Source organism: Nilaparvata lugens, chromosome X (genome assembly GCF_014356525.2).
Source record: "Nilaparvata lugens isolate BPH chromosome X, ASM1435652v1, whole genome shotgun sequence".
In the NCBI taxonomy this organism is placed as follows: Eukaryota; Metazoa; Arthropoda; class Insecta; order Hemiptera; family Delphacidae; genus Nilaparvata; species Nilaparvata lugens.
This window is the reverse complement of record NC_052518.1, coordinates 61930757-61950157: the sequence shown is the minus strand read 5'-3', so window position 1 is coordinate 61950157 and position 19401 is coordinate 61930757. Positions and strand designations below refer to the sequence as shown.

At 34.1% G+C, this 19401-nt stretch overlaps 1 protein-coding gene across 5 annotated transcripts in view; it reads right to left on the bottom strand.

The window, feature by feature from the left end:
* The window catches only part of LOC111055710 (septin-1), a 66146-nt gene that overhangs the window by 37829 nt on the left and 8916 nt on the right, over positions 1-19401 (bottom strand). For all 5 annotated transcript variants that reach the window (XM_039441316.1, XM_039441318.1, XM_039441317.1 and 2 more), the window contains 6 exons: positions 18801-18993; positions 15868-15991; positions 12805-12939; positions 12333-12450; positions 10994-11080; positions 9796-9956 (listed from right to left, as the gene is read on the bottom strand). In XM_039441316.1, coding sequence (XP_039297250.1) covers positions 9796-9956; positions 10994-11080; positions 12333-12450; positions 12805-12939; positions 15868-15991; positions 18801-18993 — 818 coding nt within the window. The remainder of the gene's footprint in view (positions 1-9795; positions 9957-10993; positions 11081-12332; positions 12451-12804; positions 12940-15867; positions 15992-18800; positions 18994-19401) is intronic.

Genomic DNA, 19401 nt, shown 5'->3' with positions numbered 1-19401 from the left:
CTAATGATATGGATGAGGCCTTTAGAGGGGCAGCAGAGACAAGGGGTTTCTGGAATATTCCAGTGTGTTCTGGTCGACAGAGTTGTCAAGCAATGGCAAACGCTTCCTAGAATCTTCTGGTAAACAACATGGCGGTGGCAGGGGGAATATCAGTCTCAAGTTCATTTGCCAAGATCTATGAGAAACTGGCTTTATCAATGATCTCAAAGCACCTGGAAGTAAACGGCATTATCTCCTCAAGTCAGATCGGATTTCGACCTAGAAAATCTACAATCGATGCCATTAATGACTTTTGGCTAAAAATATACCAATGACCAGTTGCTGATAAGAAGGCTTTGGGTATTTTTATCGATTCCCAAAAGGTATTTGATAGTATAGATCACGATATCCTGTTAGAAAAGATACAATACTATAGATTTAGAGGAGCAGCATTCAAGTGGCTGGAATCATTTACAACCTATAGATTGCAGGTGGAAATTGAGGATAAAAAACAGAGAATTGTATGTGAATCACAAATATAGATCGAAATTTTTCCAGTTGAGAAGAGGTGTACCACAGGGAAAGTTCTTGACCCAATACTGTTTTCACTTTATATAAATGACCTCTTCCCAGTAATATACCCAAGCAGTGTTCTCTTTGCTGACGATGCTAACTACCTCATTGTTGGAAATGACCAGCAAGAAATACAAAGGCAGGGAAATTCTGGAATGCATTGGAGTTTGGTGTGAAAAAAATAAAAGACTGGCTGCTCGAAAAGTGTTTTTACAGTGCTATCAGTGTGAGTGAGCAACATTCATATACTCAATCTAATCATGAGTGTTGCTATCCTTTTCTGCTATCTCTCTCTAGCTTTTTAATGTTGTCAGTTTGCCAGAAATATTTTATTTTTACTTTTAACAGTGACTTTACAGATGTAAACAAGCAATCTTCAGCCGCCATGGTTTTTTTTTCATTGTAAAAAAAAATACTTGAGTAGACAAATCGAACATTTGATTTGGAAATTTATTTTTTGATAAAGGAAATAATGTTTAGATATTATCTAATGAAAAGCACGAATATCATACCTGAAATTACATTTTATAAGTTGATAACTTTGACAATCCTAAACTTTGTACATCCTCACAAACATGCTTCAGTTAGCTCACTGGTATAGGTTAGGGCTACTGGTACCGGTTTAAATATTAAAAGGTTAGGTTTCAGAATTATTATTTTCTTTGGAATTATTTATGAATAGTATTTCTATTTTGCTATCACTTGTAAGAGAAATTATAAATAGAATACCTACCGAATAACTCAACTTATGTTGATTTGAAGATCAGATAGTTGTATCACAGCTTTTTTAAATTAACCGCCAAGATTTCAGGTGTGTGAGAGAATAAAAATCTGATCTCCGTTATGCAAGTCTTGAATCAAATTATGTAAAGGGAATGAATTATTGATGAATATAATACATTTGATATTCCATAGAAGAGAATAAAAACTAATATCAGTTCAAAATGTATTGGATGATTTGAGTTACAGCTATCCAAAATAGATGGCTCTTTTTTAGAACATTCTGTAGGAAAATGGAATCATAGGTTCTTGATTCCATAGCTTTGGCAACCTTGTTATCCCATATTTCCCACTGCCATTATAATCGTGGACCTCACTATAGTTGTTGTGTTGTATTCAACGTTTTTGAAAACAAAAGGGTACTATAGAATTATTTTTATTAATTATTCATTGTAGTAATTGTTACAAATTTTACATCGGACGGGTAGAAATTTTCAGACAAGGTTTCAGGCATTGATATCCAAAACGAAAACACAAAAGTCAGCTTTTGCTAAACATTTTATAGACTCAGGCCATAATTTCACAAATATAAATACTATCATGAGAATACTAAATTATGGAAATAAAAGTGGAAAGCTAGATTTCAAGGAAGAATTTCACATTTTTGCGGCAATAATCATTCATTTAAAATAATATAAGCGATTCTGAAGGTTATGTTCATAGTTTGCATAATCTTATTCACTCATAATTTCATGTCAAAAACAACTATTAACTGAAAATGTTTAATTATTGAAAACAATTACATTTTCAACACAAAACCATTCACTAAAATAGAATACAATCTGTAAAGTATAAAACTTCAACCAATCCATCTTTACGATACATGGAATATTTAACCCAATTACAAAAAGCCAGGTTTTAAAATATTTATTTATTTATTCATACCCAATAGTAGAATTAGCTTTCAAAAAATGGATTTAAATAACCAACTAGGCTATCAAGTTTTTTGATGAAATTTGCAGTTCAGGAAAATAAATCATATGAATATAAAAACACTTGTTCATAAATAAGAAATCAGAGGTATTATTTATTTATAGTTATTTATTTTGTTCACTCACTTGAAATAGCATTAATAGTCGAATCATGTGAGAAATAAAATAAAGTTAAAAACAGGGTACCTACTTTGATTTTTAATTTCTATACCATATTATTACATACATGTATATTATCTATTACCAACTTTATGGATCATGTAATAGCGATTGACTATAATATATATGTCAAGATTGAAAATGTACCTATAATAATCTGAAATGAGAATACGATTTCAGGTAGTCTATAGACTACAGAATGCCGAGAGAAACTATAGTATTTATCATAAGTAAGGATTCACGGCGCAGGCGCAGGATTGAGAAAGTAACTCTTCATGTAGCTCTTCATTTTAACGTTTATTTTAAATTGTGATGGATAATATATGAGTTCTACTTACGTTATTATGAACCATATAGTGGTGGTTTATTGTTGGTGTCAAGTGAATTCTTTGTGTATTGAGAGTGGTTGCTGGTAATACAAATTCTATTTTCGACTGTCTACATAACCTAAGACTCAACCGGATACTAATTTATTTTTCGCTTCAGCGTCAGATCCAATGTCAGATCCTGTTGTTCATACTATATATTTTTGGAACTTTTTGAATGACAGATATATACACTGAATGTTTTCTTGGTGGATCGAACTGTACAAATTTTACCGTCTTTTCGGCCGTTTCATTTCAAGTGATAAGATAAGACAGTTCTGTATTGGAATGTGCTTTTGAACCGTTAATTGGTATGATCAGCTGTGCGGACTTTTGATTTTCTGGCGGGAAACTCGTTGCCATAGCAACCAAGAGTATTGTTGGAAATCTGTAGCTTCTCATTACTTGTGTTATCTGTTGTCTTTGTCTCTGATAACGCTGATTACTCACTCTCATTGAAATGGAAAGTATTAATATTTTTCAAGCTTCAAAGGGTAAACCTGGAATTATATATAAAGGACATAAATACAGAAAATCTTTCAGCTCTACTGTTAGCAATCGTATCACGTGGCGGTGCCTTGATAAGGAGTGCGCGGCTTCCTTAAAGACTAATATAACGTGTGATAGCATTGTTGACTTAGCTGGTACACACACGTGTGATAATATTTTAACGCATTCTTTACCCGAATTTTCGTTACCATCCCTTGTTACTGATGACTTTGCTACCCAAGTGGAGAAACAAAATATTGACTTCAATCAATCACTATTGGTATCCGATAATAATTCGAACCTTCTATCTGGTTCATTAAATGATGAACTTTCTCAGTTAAGAAGTGAAAATGAACTGTTAAAATCTCGTCTTGAGAAGTTAAGAGATTCAGCGTAATGCGGCCTTAGACAGATCAATCAATCTAGATATTCAATTGATGCAGCGCCTGGATGCTGCTAGAGATGCAACAACACAGACTGTTAAAATTGGAGACAGTAGGCCTACGCCTACTGGAACTCTAATTGATCGATTACATACATTCATGAATGATGAATTACTCACGGACAATGACATAAATGTATATTGTAGGAAAATGTTTTCTAGCTGTAAGGATTTAATTGTTGTTGACACGGTTGTGGGGTCACTTATTGTCAATTATAATGATTATGATCACTCTTTTTCAAGTTCAAATTCGTGTGTAAACAGAAATATTGCATTAATTCTGAATGACAGTCGCACCAATAATTGTATGGATGGATGGACTGGCTCTCACTGGAGCCTAGTTGTCTTTGATCATATTGACAAAACGTTTTATAATTTTGACTCATAGCGACAGTATAGTAACATTTACGCAGGAGTTTTACGTCAGATTTGAGACATACTAGAGTTCTCGTATTCGATGTTCCTCACAGGTATGATCTCCCTGATTGGTCGTGCGTTAATAAATTGGTTGAATGGGCAAATATTCAGATACGAAAAACGTGTAAACGCTTTGGAAATGTCACTCTTTTGGAGCTGGGTAAGCTGGGGAGACGCTTTCATACAAATCATGGGCTTCACTTGAACAACATGGGTAAGCGCTACATTGCTGATCAGATTTTGAGGGAACTTAATACAGATACATCTATTCAAATTGATAAACCTATTCCTTTAAAAAACTAGACCACTTGGCCGGTATTGATACTAATCAATATTGGTTGAATTTTGTCAATAATGATGCCTTATCTGCTCAAACAAATAAGTCAGCGCCTCTGAAAATAAAATGTATAAAATGTATACACCAGAACATTAGATCTTTAAATAACAAAATAGATAGACTAGAAAAATTCCTTGACTTGGAACGACCGGATTTCCTAATTCTAACTGAACACGGTTTAAAAAACACGGATCTAACTTGTTTGAATGTACAAAATATGCGTCTAATTGATTATTATTGTAGAGTTAATAAGAGTATGGGTGGCGTTGCTATATACCACAGTACGTGCGGTAATCAACAGCCCCTTAACATAGTTAAAATGAACATAAATGATTTTTGTATAGAGGGATGCATTGAATTAGCTTGTTCCAAGTTCAATATAAATAAGGATGTATACGTACTTCTAGGTATTTATCGGCCTCCAAATGGTGACATAAACTTATTTTTCAACAATCTGATTGATGTCCTTGAGAAATTGTCGGCGAATATGGGAATCAAATTAATCTGTGCAGGTGATTTCAATATTGACTTCTTGATGGATTCTTCCCAACGTAGAGCTTTTTTGAATGTACTGGATCAGTTTAGTTTAAGGTACAATATTGAAGTTCCCACTAGAATATCAGAGCTTAGTAAAACGGCCATTGATAATATAATTACTAGTTCCTCATTGACTAATATAAATGTAGACGTAATACACTCATGGCTATCGGATCACACTGCTCAGTCTATTGTGTTGAATTTTACGAACTGTACTTCCACTGCAAAAAATATTTCCTATGTTACATTCCGTAATTGCAGTGTCAATAATATGGTTGGCTTTGAGGCGGCTTTGTCAGTTGTAGATTGGAGTGCTGTTGCCTCCGAAAATGTAACAAACAACAAATATGAGTTGTTCCATCAAACCTTTCTTCACTATTATAACATTCATTGCCCTATGGTGACCAAGCCCTCACCTACGACGAAAAGGAAGAAACGTAGCGGTGGTAACTGGATGACTAAAGAAATTAAACAAATTAGAACTGTGCTTGAATTTGCAACAGGGAATGCAAACGCAATACCAAATTTAGATACATCTCTTATCAACAGTGTAAAAAATCATTATGACCAGCTAGTAACCAGAGCAAAAAAAAGAATTTTATGGTAATTTAATTAAAAATTCAACAAATAGATCTAAAACCAGTTGAAAGTTAATAAATCAATTTAGAGGTAAAGGGTTTGAACGAAAAATTGACTTACTAGGACTTGATATTGAGGATGAACATGTTACTGACAAAAGACGTATTGCAGACGAATTTAACAATTTTTTTGCTAGTGTTGCTCAAAGATTAAGTAAAGATTTAAATAAAACACAACTGACTTCTAATAATACTCCTATAAGCAACCAGAATGTTCCAGTTCCGCCATCTGAGCACTTCTACCTAATACCATCTAACGAAGATGAGATCTTACAAACTATCGAAAGATTTAAGCCAAAAAATAGCACTGGTCATGATGATGTCTCCTTAAGGGTGTTGAAGCAGTGTAAAAGAGCCATTGCCCAGCCAATATCTTGCATCGTCAAATCTATGCTCGAATCTGGTGAATTTCCGGCCATTTTAAAAATAGCTAAAGTTATTCCACTTTTCAAAGAATATAGCAAACATGACATAAATAATTTCAGACCAATTTCAATTTTAACAGCTTTTTCAAAGATTTTTGAAACCATCATTCTCACTAGACTGGTAGCCTACCTTGTTAAGAACAATCTGTTTTCACCCAATCAACATGGTTTTGTAAAACAGAAACCAACTACTTCAGCCCTAATAGAGATTTTTGAAGGACTGATAACAAACATTGAAGATGGTAAATATACGGCTGGTGTAATGCTGGATCTATCGAAGGCTTTCGATTGCTGTTGTTAGATAAATTAAATGGCCTTGGTATAAATGGTAGAGCAAATGATCTCATAAAGTCATATCTGTCTGATCGATATCAGTATGTTTCAATTCAAGGCGATCAGGAACAAACCGCGTCAAAACTTGTTAAAGTATCCTCAGGAGTACCGCAGGGTTCTATTTTGGGACCTCATCTTTTCATACTATATATTAATGATATTTCTTCTCTTGTACCTCAAAATAAGTTGACGCTATACGCTGACGATACATCTTTGATATTTGCGGACAGAAACTTGGAAGACCTAGAAATTGATCTGGTGTGTAATAGGGTTGTTCAGTATTTTAATTCGCTCTCCCTGACAGTAAATTCAAAAAAAAGTAATCTAATAAATTTTAGTCTGAGACACAGTGCGATTGAGCCACATTTGTTTATAGGAAATGATTGTATACGAAATACAGATTCTGTGAAATTACTTGGCCTAGAGCTAGATTTCAAGTTTGTGTGGGATGAGCATGTAAATGTAATAGTTAATAGAGTGAGTAGAGATCTTTTTGTGATAAGAAATATGGTAAAATTTGTACCATTATCTGTTTCAAAGATGGTTTACTTTGCATTGTTTCACTCCCATGTTGCTTATGGGATAGAGTTATGGGGAAGCACTGCAGATTTGCACTTCCAAAAAATATTTAAATTGCAAAAAAGAGCTATTCGCTATTTGGCTGGACTCAAATTTAATGAGTCATGTAGAGAGGCTTTCGTCTATTTGAACATTCTAACTCTACCCTCAATTTATATTTTCAAATTATTAGTCTTCACTCACGACCATATCTCAGATCTGGCCACAAACGCTGACATCCACAATCATAATACTAGAGGCAGAAATAAATTAGCTTTAAGACAGCACAGGCTTCAATTGTTTGAGAAAATGCCTTCTTACATTGGTTCAAAGCTTTACAATAATTTACCAATTGAGCTGCAGTCCCTAACAAACAAGAATATATTCAAAAAGAAATTATACAGCTTTCTTGTTGCAAAAGCTTATTATAGTTTCAATGATTATTTCTGTAATACATGATTGAAGCATCTAGTAATAATAAATTTCTATGTCCTGCACTACTTTTAAAACCTAATTTATGTATCTTATGTCTTTGTACTGGTGCTTATTTTATGCCCATTGATGTGAGTATATTTTCAACAATTCCTCAAGGAATGACCTGTGACTAGACGATATTCAAATGTATATTGTATTATATGCTGTGTTGAATAAAGAGATTATCTTATCTTATAAGAATTTTAATTAAAATTAAGAATATTATTACTCAAGCATACGAAAGGAAATTATTGGAATTAAAGTAATGCAAAACATAACCAAAATTTTAGAAATGAATAATGAAGGGAATTAGCTTCAGACAGATGATTGAATTGAATAGAATAGATGATCAGGCTTATGATTGAGAAGTCGATAATATAAAAACCTCTACGAATTTTAGAGAAACCAGTTGCAGCATACAATTTTTTCTATACTATTCAAACTGTGATTTTCATGTTTATAATAAATCAGTCTTCTAAATACAAATAACACAATGTGTATAGGACAAACACGAAAACACTTCAGATTTAGTTTGGATTAGGCAAAATGACGAATCTATACTCGCCCTATCTTGTCTTGAGAATGAATAGTCTAATCAACTTCAACATCCATCGAAATCGAATCTGATTCATTATGGATACCCAAAAACCACTAAAAAGAAGACTCAGCAAAGTCAATTCATTTGAGCAGATGCAGCATTCTAAGCAAAAAAAAACCAATCCATACGGCCAATACAACAAAGTCTCCGAATGGAAGGGCTCCTGTAAGAAGGATAAAAGCATGTTGCTCTAGTTTACTTATTGCCAACTTGAGATTATCACAACCACTTACAGTTAGTTAAGGGCAAACCCAATGGGCCATATGAATAAAGTTGAGCATTTGCTTATACTTCTAAAATATGGAGCATTTGCTTCCTTTTCTATGAATAAACGTGAGCAAAACCTTTTGCTCATGCTCACCAAAAAAAGTAGTTTGAGCATTTGCTCAAAAGTAAAAGCTTTTGCTCAAAATTGTATTGATAAACTAGAGCATTTGCTCAACTTTTGAAGCAAATGCTTCAAAAAAGGTGAGTCTAGTCTAGAGCAGCTTATCACCTTTTGCACATAGTAAAATGGCTCAACTAATTCGTATGAGGAAGAGGAAACTATACCAGATACGATCACAACCAATAGTTGAGAACTATAAAACTCTTTTTAGATTCAACCATGATATATATCAACATTATCCCTACAAAAGAATAAATACAAAAGATAGCTAGCTACCTGTTATAAAGATAGCCATCACAAAATAGGAAATAGGCATTTAAGAAGATGAAAGTGTAGACGATTATAAGAAGGCTATTGATATTATGAGAATATGCTGAAGATTATTATAGAGATGACATTTTTTCACGCTATTATTTCAAAATTCTAAACTCAACTAACCTAAAACTCTATTCATAAATAGAAAACAGAGCAGACGACGCAAACACAAGCGGTGCACCCTATTTGCATATTTAGCGCTTCCGTGAGCTATAAAAACAAAGTAAGGCTACAAAAGCGAATCAGCTGATGAAAAATCTTTAAAATACGTGAACATTTGCTCCAGAGTTCAGGAGCATAAGGTAAGAGTATAAGGTAAAGCTTATTCATAAAAAATGAGCAAATGCTTTTGCTTCTACCTTTTGCTCATGAGCAAAACCTTATGCTCCATGCTCTTGCTCATGAGCATTTGCTCTGGTTTTATTCATATGGGCCAATGACTCAGAATCGGACTATGTGGGAATAAATCGTATGGGTAGCTTACGGATGACCCCTCCGTCTGTACAGACAAACAGACATACCTAAAAACTCGTTTCTTCTTTCTAAGAACGATTCTTTATCGAAATTTATTTTATTTCTGAACAAAAAATTTATAATTGACTAGATTTTAGTTGATAAGCGAAAATTTCTGCTGAAAATTCAAACAGGCGCCACTTTGCGAAATATGCTATCTTTAATTGAGGCGTTATTGTAGGCCTATAGTGACAACAAAATATTAACTAAATTTTTGGTTTTTGTCACCTCTTTATTCAATGTCACAATGTTTTTATTAGATAATAATTTTTGTGTGTGTGTGAACAATCATTTTTCCTTGAATTGAAGATTTTTCGTTGCATCACCCTCAGCAAAAAAAAAAAAGTTTACACGAAAACTTATACAAAAAGTGACATCTCAGGCTACATTATGATTTGGAAAGTGCGCCATACTCCAAATCTACTATATGGTTTGATAGGGCTCAGTGGATACGATAGGTTTCATAGAGGGGTTTTCCTTCTTTATATTATAATACTAGTACTAACATAATAAATGAGAAGGCTTGAGAAGAATATACATTACATTAGCATTGTTCGAAGCTTGATGAAGTCACAATGTTCGGGATTTTCAACTTCGACGACGCCCCAAGGGTAAAGGCGGCCCCTCACCTGCCTTCCCCGCACCTCGAGAAACGTGTTAGAGCCGCAAACTGCGAAGGGCACTGCCTCCTTTAATAGGCGAACCTACAGCACGAAAATAATCCAATTACAATAAATATTAAGTTCTAATAATAATAATTATTATTATTATTATTACAATCATTATTAGTCCGAAGAGTTGTGAGTCTACAATTTCAATGCTTGTGGAAGAGAAACTCACCCGATATGATATAGAACGATTATTTAATTATTCCATGTGCCACATTGGGCTACTCTGAAAGTAATATGAAGCCAATGTAACATTGGTAGTAGCTGGTACCTACAGTCGCTAATTAAATTCCTCAACAATCTGGTTTAATTTTTAGTGTTAGTTTTCAAACTAAGGAGTACTTATTTAGGCAGCAATTTATTCATAGAATGTGGTAGAAGCACCAAATCCTAACCTAAAAATAGTCCACGGTTATGACATTCATGTGAAACTTTGCCGTTTCGTTTGGTCTAAATCGATCATGGTATTTGAATTGAGTTAGTATCATTGAAACTGCGTTTTAGGTCCAGATCCTAGGAGCGACATTCAATTATTGCAATGGAATTAAACGAGGAGCTGCAAAAGTCATAAATGAGTGAAACTGATTGAAAACAGTTCCATTGGTGTAGGTGTCAGTTCATTGATATAATCCACTTGCAACTGATTTAGTGAAACGACGATCAACGTATTCATGCAATCTGTTTCAAAATAACACCAAATACCTTAGATATGCATATTATAATATTCAAATACTTATAAATTTTACGGTAAAAAATTATAAGATTGATTCAGAAACAAGCAACATGCTCAGCCCAAGACCAGTTCCTTTCCAGTCTACCGTCCAAAAATCAACAAAACAAAAATTTTCAATTTTTATGGATTAAAACACGAATGAAATTGATTATTGTACTCAATTATGACTTTTCTTTAAACGTTGTACCGCCGACTAAACACATTACAAAGATCAACTCAGATGGTTTAGTCACATACAACCCAAACCATAACAGTTTTTTGGAGGTTTTGGTTACATTTAAGTATAGAGGATGAAGTTGGATTGACTTTTATGAAGTGTTTGTATAAGATTAATTTTTACCTGCTCTTTATAGTCTTCATCTTCATCACTGTCGCAGTCTGGCAGAGGATATATCTTGATTCCATTACTTTGAATTTCTTCCATAACCTACAAAATATTTTTACAATGAAATATTTGCTAATGGGCAATTTATAAACTATTATTATAGCAGAACATGATATACATCTAGTATAATTGGATCACAGACAACCCACAATAATGTATAATGTAAATTATTTTAAATGAATAGATAATTCAATAGTAAATATTGAAATAATATTTTTCACATTGTATTTCATCACAGTTATTTTGAGAAATATGTCATTTATGCTAGGTTATTTTTTGTTTATGTTTTTGAAGGGACGGATTCAAAGATCCAAAGGTTCAAAGAACCTCACACGTCAACCGAAGCTTATTATGTGCCTCAAAGTATGTTAGTTAGGTAAACCAACTCCTGTGCCCTTTACAAGGTCCAGGAGTTTCTTCCCTATACTAACATCCCATTCCTCACCTGGTTGCTTGCAGCCAAATAGAGCCCTTCTTCTAGCTCCAAGTCTTTCGCAATCCATTATGATATGCTTGGCAGTCTCTACAGACTGATTACAAAGCCTACACATCTGGCTCTCATTTCTGAGTCCAATTGTGTGGAGATGTTTCCTGAAGTGGCCATGTCCAGTTATCAGGGCAATCAACTGCTTGACCTGACCTCTACCCAGACTCACCAGCCAGCTGGTGAAGCAAGGGCTTGCGTCTGCCAGCAGCCTTTTGCCAAATGCTTTCTTGACCAGGATGACCCTGCCATTGCTGTTGATGTAAGTCCCTGGACCATTTGCTTATTGTGTGGAAGGCAGTTGTTTTGCTTATGCCACAGCTTGGCTCTGGGCCAAAGAATGGCATACTGGAAACCCCGCTTAGCAAGCTCATCTGCACGCTCGTTACCACCCATGCCTACATAGCCAGGTACCCAACCAAGATGCCCAGAGTTGCGTGTTGCAAGCCTGCTGAGCGTTTTGTAGCACTCCCACACCAATTTTTTGTTAATCAAGTCAACCCGTAACTTAAAAAAATGTGTTTTGCAAATAGAATACACCGGGTCGTTGAGAATTAGTAAATTTTAATAGAACAGTGGAATACACCACCATATTTATATCAGTAACAAACCGGATCTTTGGGATAGTTTTCCATTGAATTGATGGATTGTTAATTAGAATACATCAAGTTGAAAAGCATTGGTGTGTGATGAATTTTACACTATATAGCTAGTACAAGCATTGATGAGTAATAAGTTCTACACTATATAGACAGTACTAAACTGAAAAAAGTCGAAAGCATTAAAAACAAATGAAATGCTTTAATTCACCTTTTTCTTGAGCCGGAGCACTTCTTTCTTGGTTAGTACATCAGCTTTTGCTATAACAGGCACAATGTTTACTTTACTATGCAACTGTCTCATGAATTCTATATCTAGTGGTTTCAACCTGAAACAAATAGGACAGACTTCAATCCTGAGACAAACATTTTCAAAAACATCCAAAATGAACTAATCCTATTCAATAACAATTTGGGTACGTCATTAGTCTCATAGTTTCAAAAAGATAATTGAATTGAGTTGAAAAAACATAATACAGTCAGTTAAATGTTATTAGAGATCAAAGAAATGATTGTTCACATATTAGCAGACTGTTCCTGTTTCAGCCTCTGCTCAGCAGAATTCATTGGAAAGCGGGGCTTCGCCTTCATATGAGCATTATTTTTGGAGAAAAATGAATTTAATTTGAAATTTGAAGGTTACATCAACATAGAGTGATACACAAATAGTTATAACTACTTACCCGTGTCCAAAAGGCGAAATGAAATAAAAGCAACAATGGATTCGATTGTCAACTATATTTCGGCGATTCAAGCCACTCTCGTCTCGCAAAAATCTTTCAAATTGATCATCAATATACTGGATTATGGCACGAAAGCTGAAAAGACAAATAAACTAAAAATAAACACAAATTAGAATTGTATTCAAAACAGCTATAAGGTACAATACATCTATCAAACATCAACGCCCGTGAGATTTGTTGGTCTCCTATGGTCTCCTAGCGTGCGCCTTGATAGATGGTGGATAAGGGGATGCCTCCTAGATATAGGTGGTACAACTGTGACTATGACAACTTTCTTGTATCAGCTAAATTAAAAGGAAAACGTTCGAGAGTGGAAAATGAAAATAAAGATAGATGTATGTTTGGCACAGAAAAGCTGAGAAATTAAGAATATGCAGAGATATAAAAATTAACTTGAAAGACTAATACCGGATGAGTTGAATGATTTGGATAATTATGAAAGAGAGATTCAAGAGCTGTAGGCCAATTTGAAGAAAACAATCAATTACACCGCCAGGGTGAAATGAATGGCGGTAGGAATGAGAAATGGTATTATAATGAGTGTAGGAAGCCTAGGATCTAGGAAAGAAAAATGAAGGTAAGAAAGTGATGCCAGAGAGACACCAGAAGAAACCGTGCCTAGTATTTGGAGGGTAGGGAAGCAGCCAACAAAATATGTATAAAGAAAAACGATAGTATATGAAGAGACTCATCAATAATATAGAGGTAAATATTACCTCTGATATTTGAATGACCAAAATGAAAGCAGGACATTTTATCAGGCTTTCAAGAAAATGAATAGGGGTTACCAGCCTAATTTAATAGCTTGCAAAGACCATGATGGAAAAATGCCAAGTGGAAAAAATTATATAATCGACACATGGGCTGACCATTTTAGAGAAATTCTAAACCGAAACGTGGCTGACGGAGAGAAACAAATCACAAACGCAAGTTCAGAGACCTTACTCCCTCCTCCAAGTTTAATAGAATTGGAAATGATCAAAAAGCTTGGAAATGATGAAACACCTGGGGGAGACTCAATACCAGCTGAGCTTGATATTCCAAGAAAGTTGTTCAATTTCATAAATTTGAAAATGGATGGCACAACAGCTCAAGTGAGAATTGGAAATAAAATGAGCCAAACTTTCAATGTCACAGCAAGGAGACATGCTTTCGGCTACACTATTGAACTTAATGCTGGAAACAGTGATTCAGAAGCTGGGTCTGACAGGGACATTATTAGTAAATAGAACATGTCAAGTCTTGGCCTATGCAGATGATATGGTTTTGAATTCTGGAAATAGACAGCCTAAAATAGTTATTTGTGCAACTAGTGCGCAAAGTGACAGTTTGCTGCACCGAAAGAAACGTTTACGCACGAGCCGTAGGCGAGGGCGGAATGGTTTCTTGAATGCAGCAGAGGAACTTTGCGCACGTATTTCACATAAAATTTTTCCTACAGTTAGGCTACCATTGAATATGAGAAGTGGTTGATCATGGGTAAAATGATGGCTGAAATCCATCAAATGTTTGTCTGTATGATTTTGTTATTAATAAAAACTTTAATTTATTTTAAACTTGATAATCCGATTGAAAATTAATAATCGATAATTTATTCAAATTAAAAATTAAATTAATCTAATTAATTTGAAAATTTGAATAATTTTGAGTAAATCTTAATTTCTAAATAATTTTTCAACCAATCAATAAATTTATGAATGAAAAAAATATTATTTGAAATAATGAATAATGTATAATTTAATGAGTTCTCATTCTTATTTATTTGAAAATCAGTAAAAATATAGATAGAACAAATTCGCATTCAAAATACACGCCAACAATGTCAACAGCTGATTGGGATGGCTGCAAGATAATACTCAAAGTATTAAGAGTACGCAAAGTAATACTTTGCGCACTAGAGCGGCAAAGTGATTCTTTGCGTTCTGTAATCAGTGCAGGAATGGTCACTTTTCAAAGTAACTGCAGGAAAAAATATTTTCTGCACAGTAAAGTGTGAGGCCAGAAGTCTGGTTCTGGAAATAAACGTATCTGAGGATGCCAGAAAATAAGCAGAGAAGACAAACAACTTGAAAATTTCAGACGATTGTGAAGTGGAAAGTGTCAGTGAGGTCAAGTGCCTGGGGGTAGTCTAACACTGATTTCTGATAATAAAACTAGTCATGGAATATTAAATAGAATCATGATAGGCAATCTATGCTAACCAAAGAATTTTTAAGAGCAGGCTCATCTCTCGTAAAACTAAAGATAAGATGTACAGGACGTTGGTAAAGCAGGTTGTGACATGTGGATCAGAGACATGAACAATATTGAGCAAGGATGAGAGAGCGCTGAGGCCATTTCAGAGGAAAATGTTCAGGAGAATATGGGGACAAAAATACGACAAAGGAACTTGGAAAGCCAGGTATAATTGTGATATTGATAAAGTAATTAGCGAAGAGAATATTGTGAGATCAAGGAAGGGCAGGAGAATCGAGTGGCTGGTCCATGTGGTTAGAATAGGCAAGAAGAGAGCAACATTAAGAATAATGAATGAGATTATGATGGGAACAAGAGGGAGGCCAGGGCCGAGATGGCTGAGCGATGTGGTGGGTGATCTCCGTGTGCTGGAAGTGGCGGAGGTCCACGAGCGAGAAGTATGGAGCCAAGTGTTGAAAAGGCCAAGGTCCACCCAGGACTGTAGAGCCGCATAAATGTAAATGTACACCTATCAAATCTGGAGAATGTGTATGCAATATCAGGGCACCAGGGAAGATACCCATTATTGCATTATTCTTCCAGAGACAAATAAGTTGGAATATTGCTCCAAGTTGTCTTCTTTACAAAAATTAAAAAAAAATGAAATAATATGAATACTTCATAGTAGCTAAAGCACCATAATGATTTTTTCAAAACATAGTTATCAAAAACCGTTCAAGAAATGGATTGCTTTGACGATATACATTGATCAATAAGTAATGAGTATATATCATACATTTTTTAAACATAAAAAAGTATAATAGTTACCAGTCAGTATTATTTATTGCGTCTCCATATCCTGGAGTATCCACAACTGTCAATCGCAATTTAACACCTCGCTCTTCAATTTCAACAGTCGAAGCATCAAGTTTGACAGTTTCGTTGCTTTTTTCTGAAACATTTTGGAAGATCGTGAAGAGAAACAAGTCTAGTAAACAAGTCTACTTGAAGTAAATTCAGTGTAAAATACACAACTTTATAAAGAAAGAACATTATATCGAACAAGCTCGAATTATTATTCTGTTTCATTTGTTAAGAATTTCTATTCATTGAGTAATGTAACATACTAGATGTGTTTTGTTCTAAATATGTAACAACATATTTATGCAGATGTGTGATGGGCAAACTAGAGTCAGCGTCTCGTTAAGGCTGTTTTCAGCTTATGTGACTCCAACTTCGATGAAAAATCTTTTATAAAATATTGTTTAGTATAATGGACCACATACTCTGATCACTGATAGGGAATCGAAAGTTTGATAGACGTTCGTCAACGATCGTTGGCTGTGTAAATAATGCGCCTCGAACGTAGTTGTTGCTACCAAAAGTAGCGCACTACTAAAATTTACCTACATACAAGAGTTGATCATGTAACATTTTATAAGATACTAACTTACTAGAGGCAAACCTAGTAATAAAAAAAATCCATAACTAGTTATATCAGTACGGCATTTGAGAAATCCTTATCCGAATACACAAACGCACACATACATATTAGTCCAGTCACTGTATTCATTGGTGCTTGCAATGTATATTGTAGTTCTGATTTTGTAAATATATTATTTAGGTACATGAAAGAAGTCCAGAACCAATTTTTCCATACAAAATCAGACAGAGAAAATTGCTCTTTTTTTAGGTTATAAATTTCTGAATTTATTAGATCATTCGGAACTTCAATGAGTACTGAGTTGACTTTTCAAAAATGAGTTAAATTTTAAGAAAATATCAATTTTGATGAATTTTAGTTTTTGATCGACAATATATTCCGATTGTTATCATTCAGATGTATAATTCAAAAACCCTCTGGGCGCATTTTTGTGAATATAGAAATTAGCCATTTTTGTGTATGTACACTCAAAAATAAATTTTTCATTATTTGACTGAATTTGACTTTTGATGCATGATTTTGAACCGCCTTGACGAGACGAGAAGAATGAAGTGTAGTACGATGAGATCTGATCATTGTGTCAAAAGTTATAAATGTTTGAAAATTTGATCCTTCAGGATTACTTATGCGTGCTTCTCCACTAGGAAATATTGAAATAAAGTGCATCTAACGGGTGATTCTCACAGAACATAAATAAATAAATGTTTTATTGTAGCAGCAAAAGAGAACATCAAATGCATTACAACGTCAAATGGTAACAAAAGTAGACACATAAAAAATAAATGGAACTATTAAATAATATAAGTCACAAATCGCACACAGGTAAATCATTATAACTAATTCTACACCAAGAAATTTTTCTCTGATCTCAATGTAACAATCAAGTAATGAGGCTATTTCACTTCAAGATTTATTTCGAAAAATACAATATAATATACAATACAATATATATTTTATAAATACAATTTATACAATACAATATATATTTTATAAATACAATTTTCTGATAAAATTGCTTTCAATTTGTTTTTAAATTTTTCAATCTCTAGGTTCCTGATTGAAGGAGGTAAAAAATTATATAATTTTATCGCTGTATAGATGAATGTTTTTTGAGTCCTGGTGTAATTGAACCTGATTAAACTCAAAGTAGCCCTATTCCTTGTTATAATCTCATGACCTTATATCATCGTGCTTAATGTCAATGTGAGGACAATGTAGTTGGTGATGATGGATGCAGCTGAAAATGAGGTGTTTTTCACAATACAAGGAGCATTGTTGTCAGGTGTAGCTGAATATCTATATGAGATAGAGCGCTTTACCTGGTCTTAGATTGTAGAGCATAAAAATACGCCCAGAGGGATTTTGAATTACACATCTAAATGGTAAAAATTGGAAGATATTGTTCATCAAAAACTAAAATTCCTCAAATTGAAGATAGAGAGTTCCGAATGATCTAATTTTATTCAGAAATTTATAACCTAAAAAGAGGAGAGAGCAATTTTTTCTATCCGATTACTGGATTTGAAAGGAATAGCTGAAAACTGGAAAATTCCAGGTTTTTGGGCTATCCTGTATCTAGCACAAGGAAATTTTGTATGGAAAAATTGGTTCTGGACTTCTCTCATGTAGGTACCTAAATAAAATATTAAAAAATCAGAACTTCAATATACACTGCAAGCACACCCCCTTTTTATGTCTATATTGACTGGACTACATACATACAAGTTATATAGCGAATTACTTATTAGCACTCCTCATTCTATTTATTGTTGATACAGCATAGTTTGTAGTGGAAGGTAACTTTGTAATTAGTAGTCAGTTCCTAGCTAGCGCTCATAGCGAACGGACCTCTATCGTGAGATATAAAATTATTGTAATATGTGGTTATCAAATAAATTCATTTTTTTAAAAGACTATTTGATTAATCGCAATCCTAACTTACATACAGAATATGTAACCGTAACCACATTACTCTAAAACGCTCATATGAATTTCAAGGGACGCTGAGAAGATAATTACTTGCAGCAATAATACCCAAGTATTGAAATGCAATAAGCTTGAAAAAATCCAGTGATGCAACATGGAGAATAGCGGTTATTAATCTAGTTTCTTTTTTTAATTGGTTTGGCTGTCCCAAACCATCTGGTAATATACGTAAAAATTGATGGGAATGATACTTAGTACGTTCTTGAAATTCAGAAATGGCTTCTTCGTTGAAACTTGGGAGAGACTTGTTAGAGAATGCAATGTCAAGTAAATTACAACAAGGTGTTCATTGAATATTCAATTTATTCAACTTATTGACAGCAAGACTTACCCACAGCATTCGGAATAATTCTCTCTGGATACAGATCTGTTAGAAAAAGACTGTTGACGAGCGTGCTTTTTCCCAAACCTGACTCGCCCACAACCATAAGCGTGAATTCGAATCCTTTCTTTACTGACTTCCTATGCACTTGATTTGGTAAGTTTGCAAACCCCACGTAGCCAGGAGGTTCAAGGCTTGGAAACTGGAAAATTGAATAGGATAGAATCATTTTCATTTTACTTTCTCAAAAACACATGAAGATATATTACAAAGCAACAAGAAAAACTAGCATGAAACCAGGCCCGGATCCAGGGGGGCGATCGGGGCAATCGCCCCCTCCCCACTCACTTAATTTACTCTAGTCCAGTCAATATAGACTTAAAAAAGGGGGTGTACTTGCATTTTATATTGTAGTTCTGATTTTCAATATATTGTTTGGATACATGATAAAAGAAGTCCAGAACCAATTTTTCATGCAGAATTTTCTAGTTCTAGATACACGATGGCCCAAAAGCCTCGTATTTTTAGTTCATTTTCGAGTTTTCAGTTATTTCCGCCAAATCCTGTAATCGGACAAAAAAATTCCTTTTTGCTTTTTTTAGATCATGAT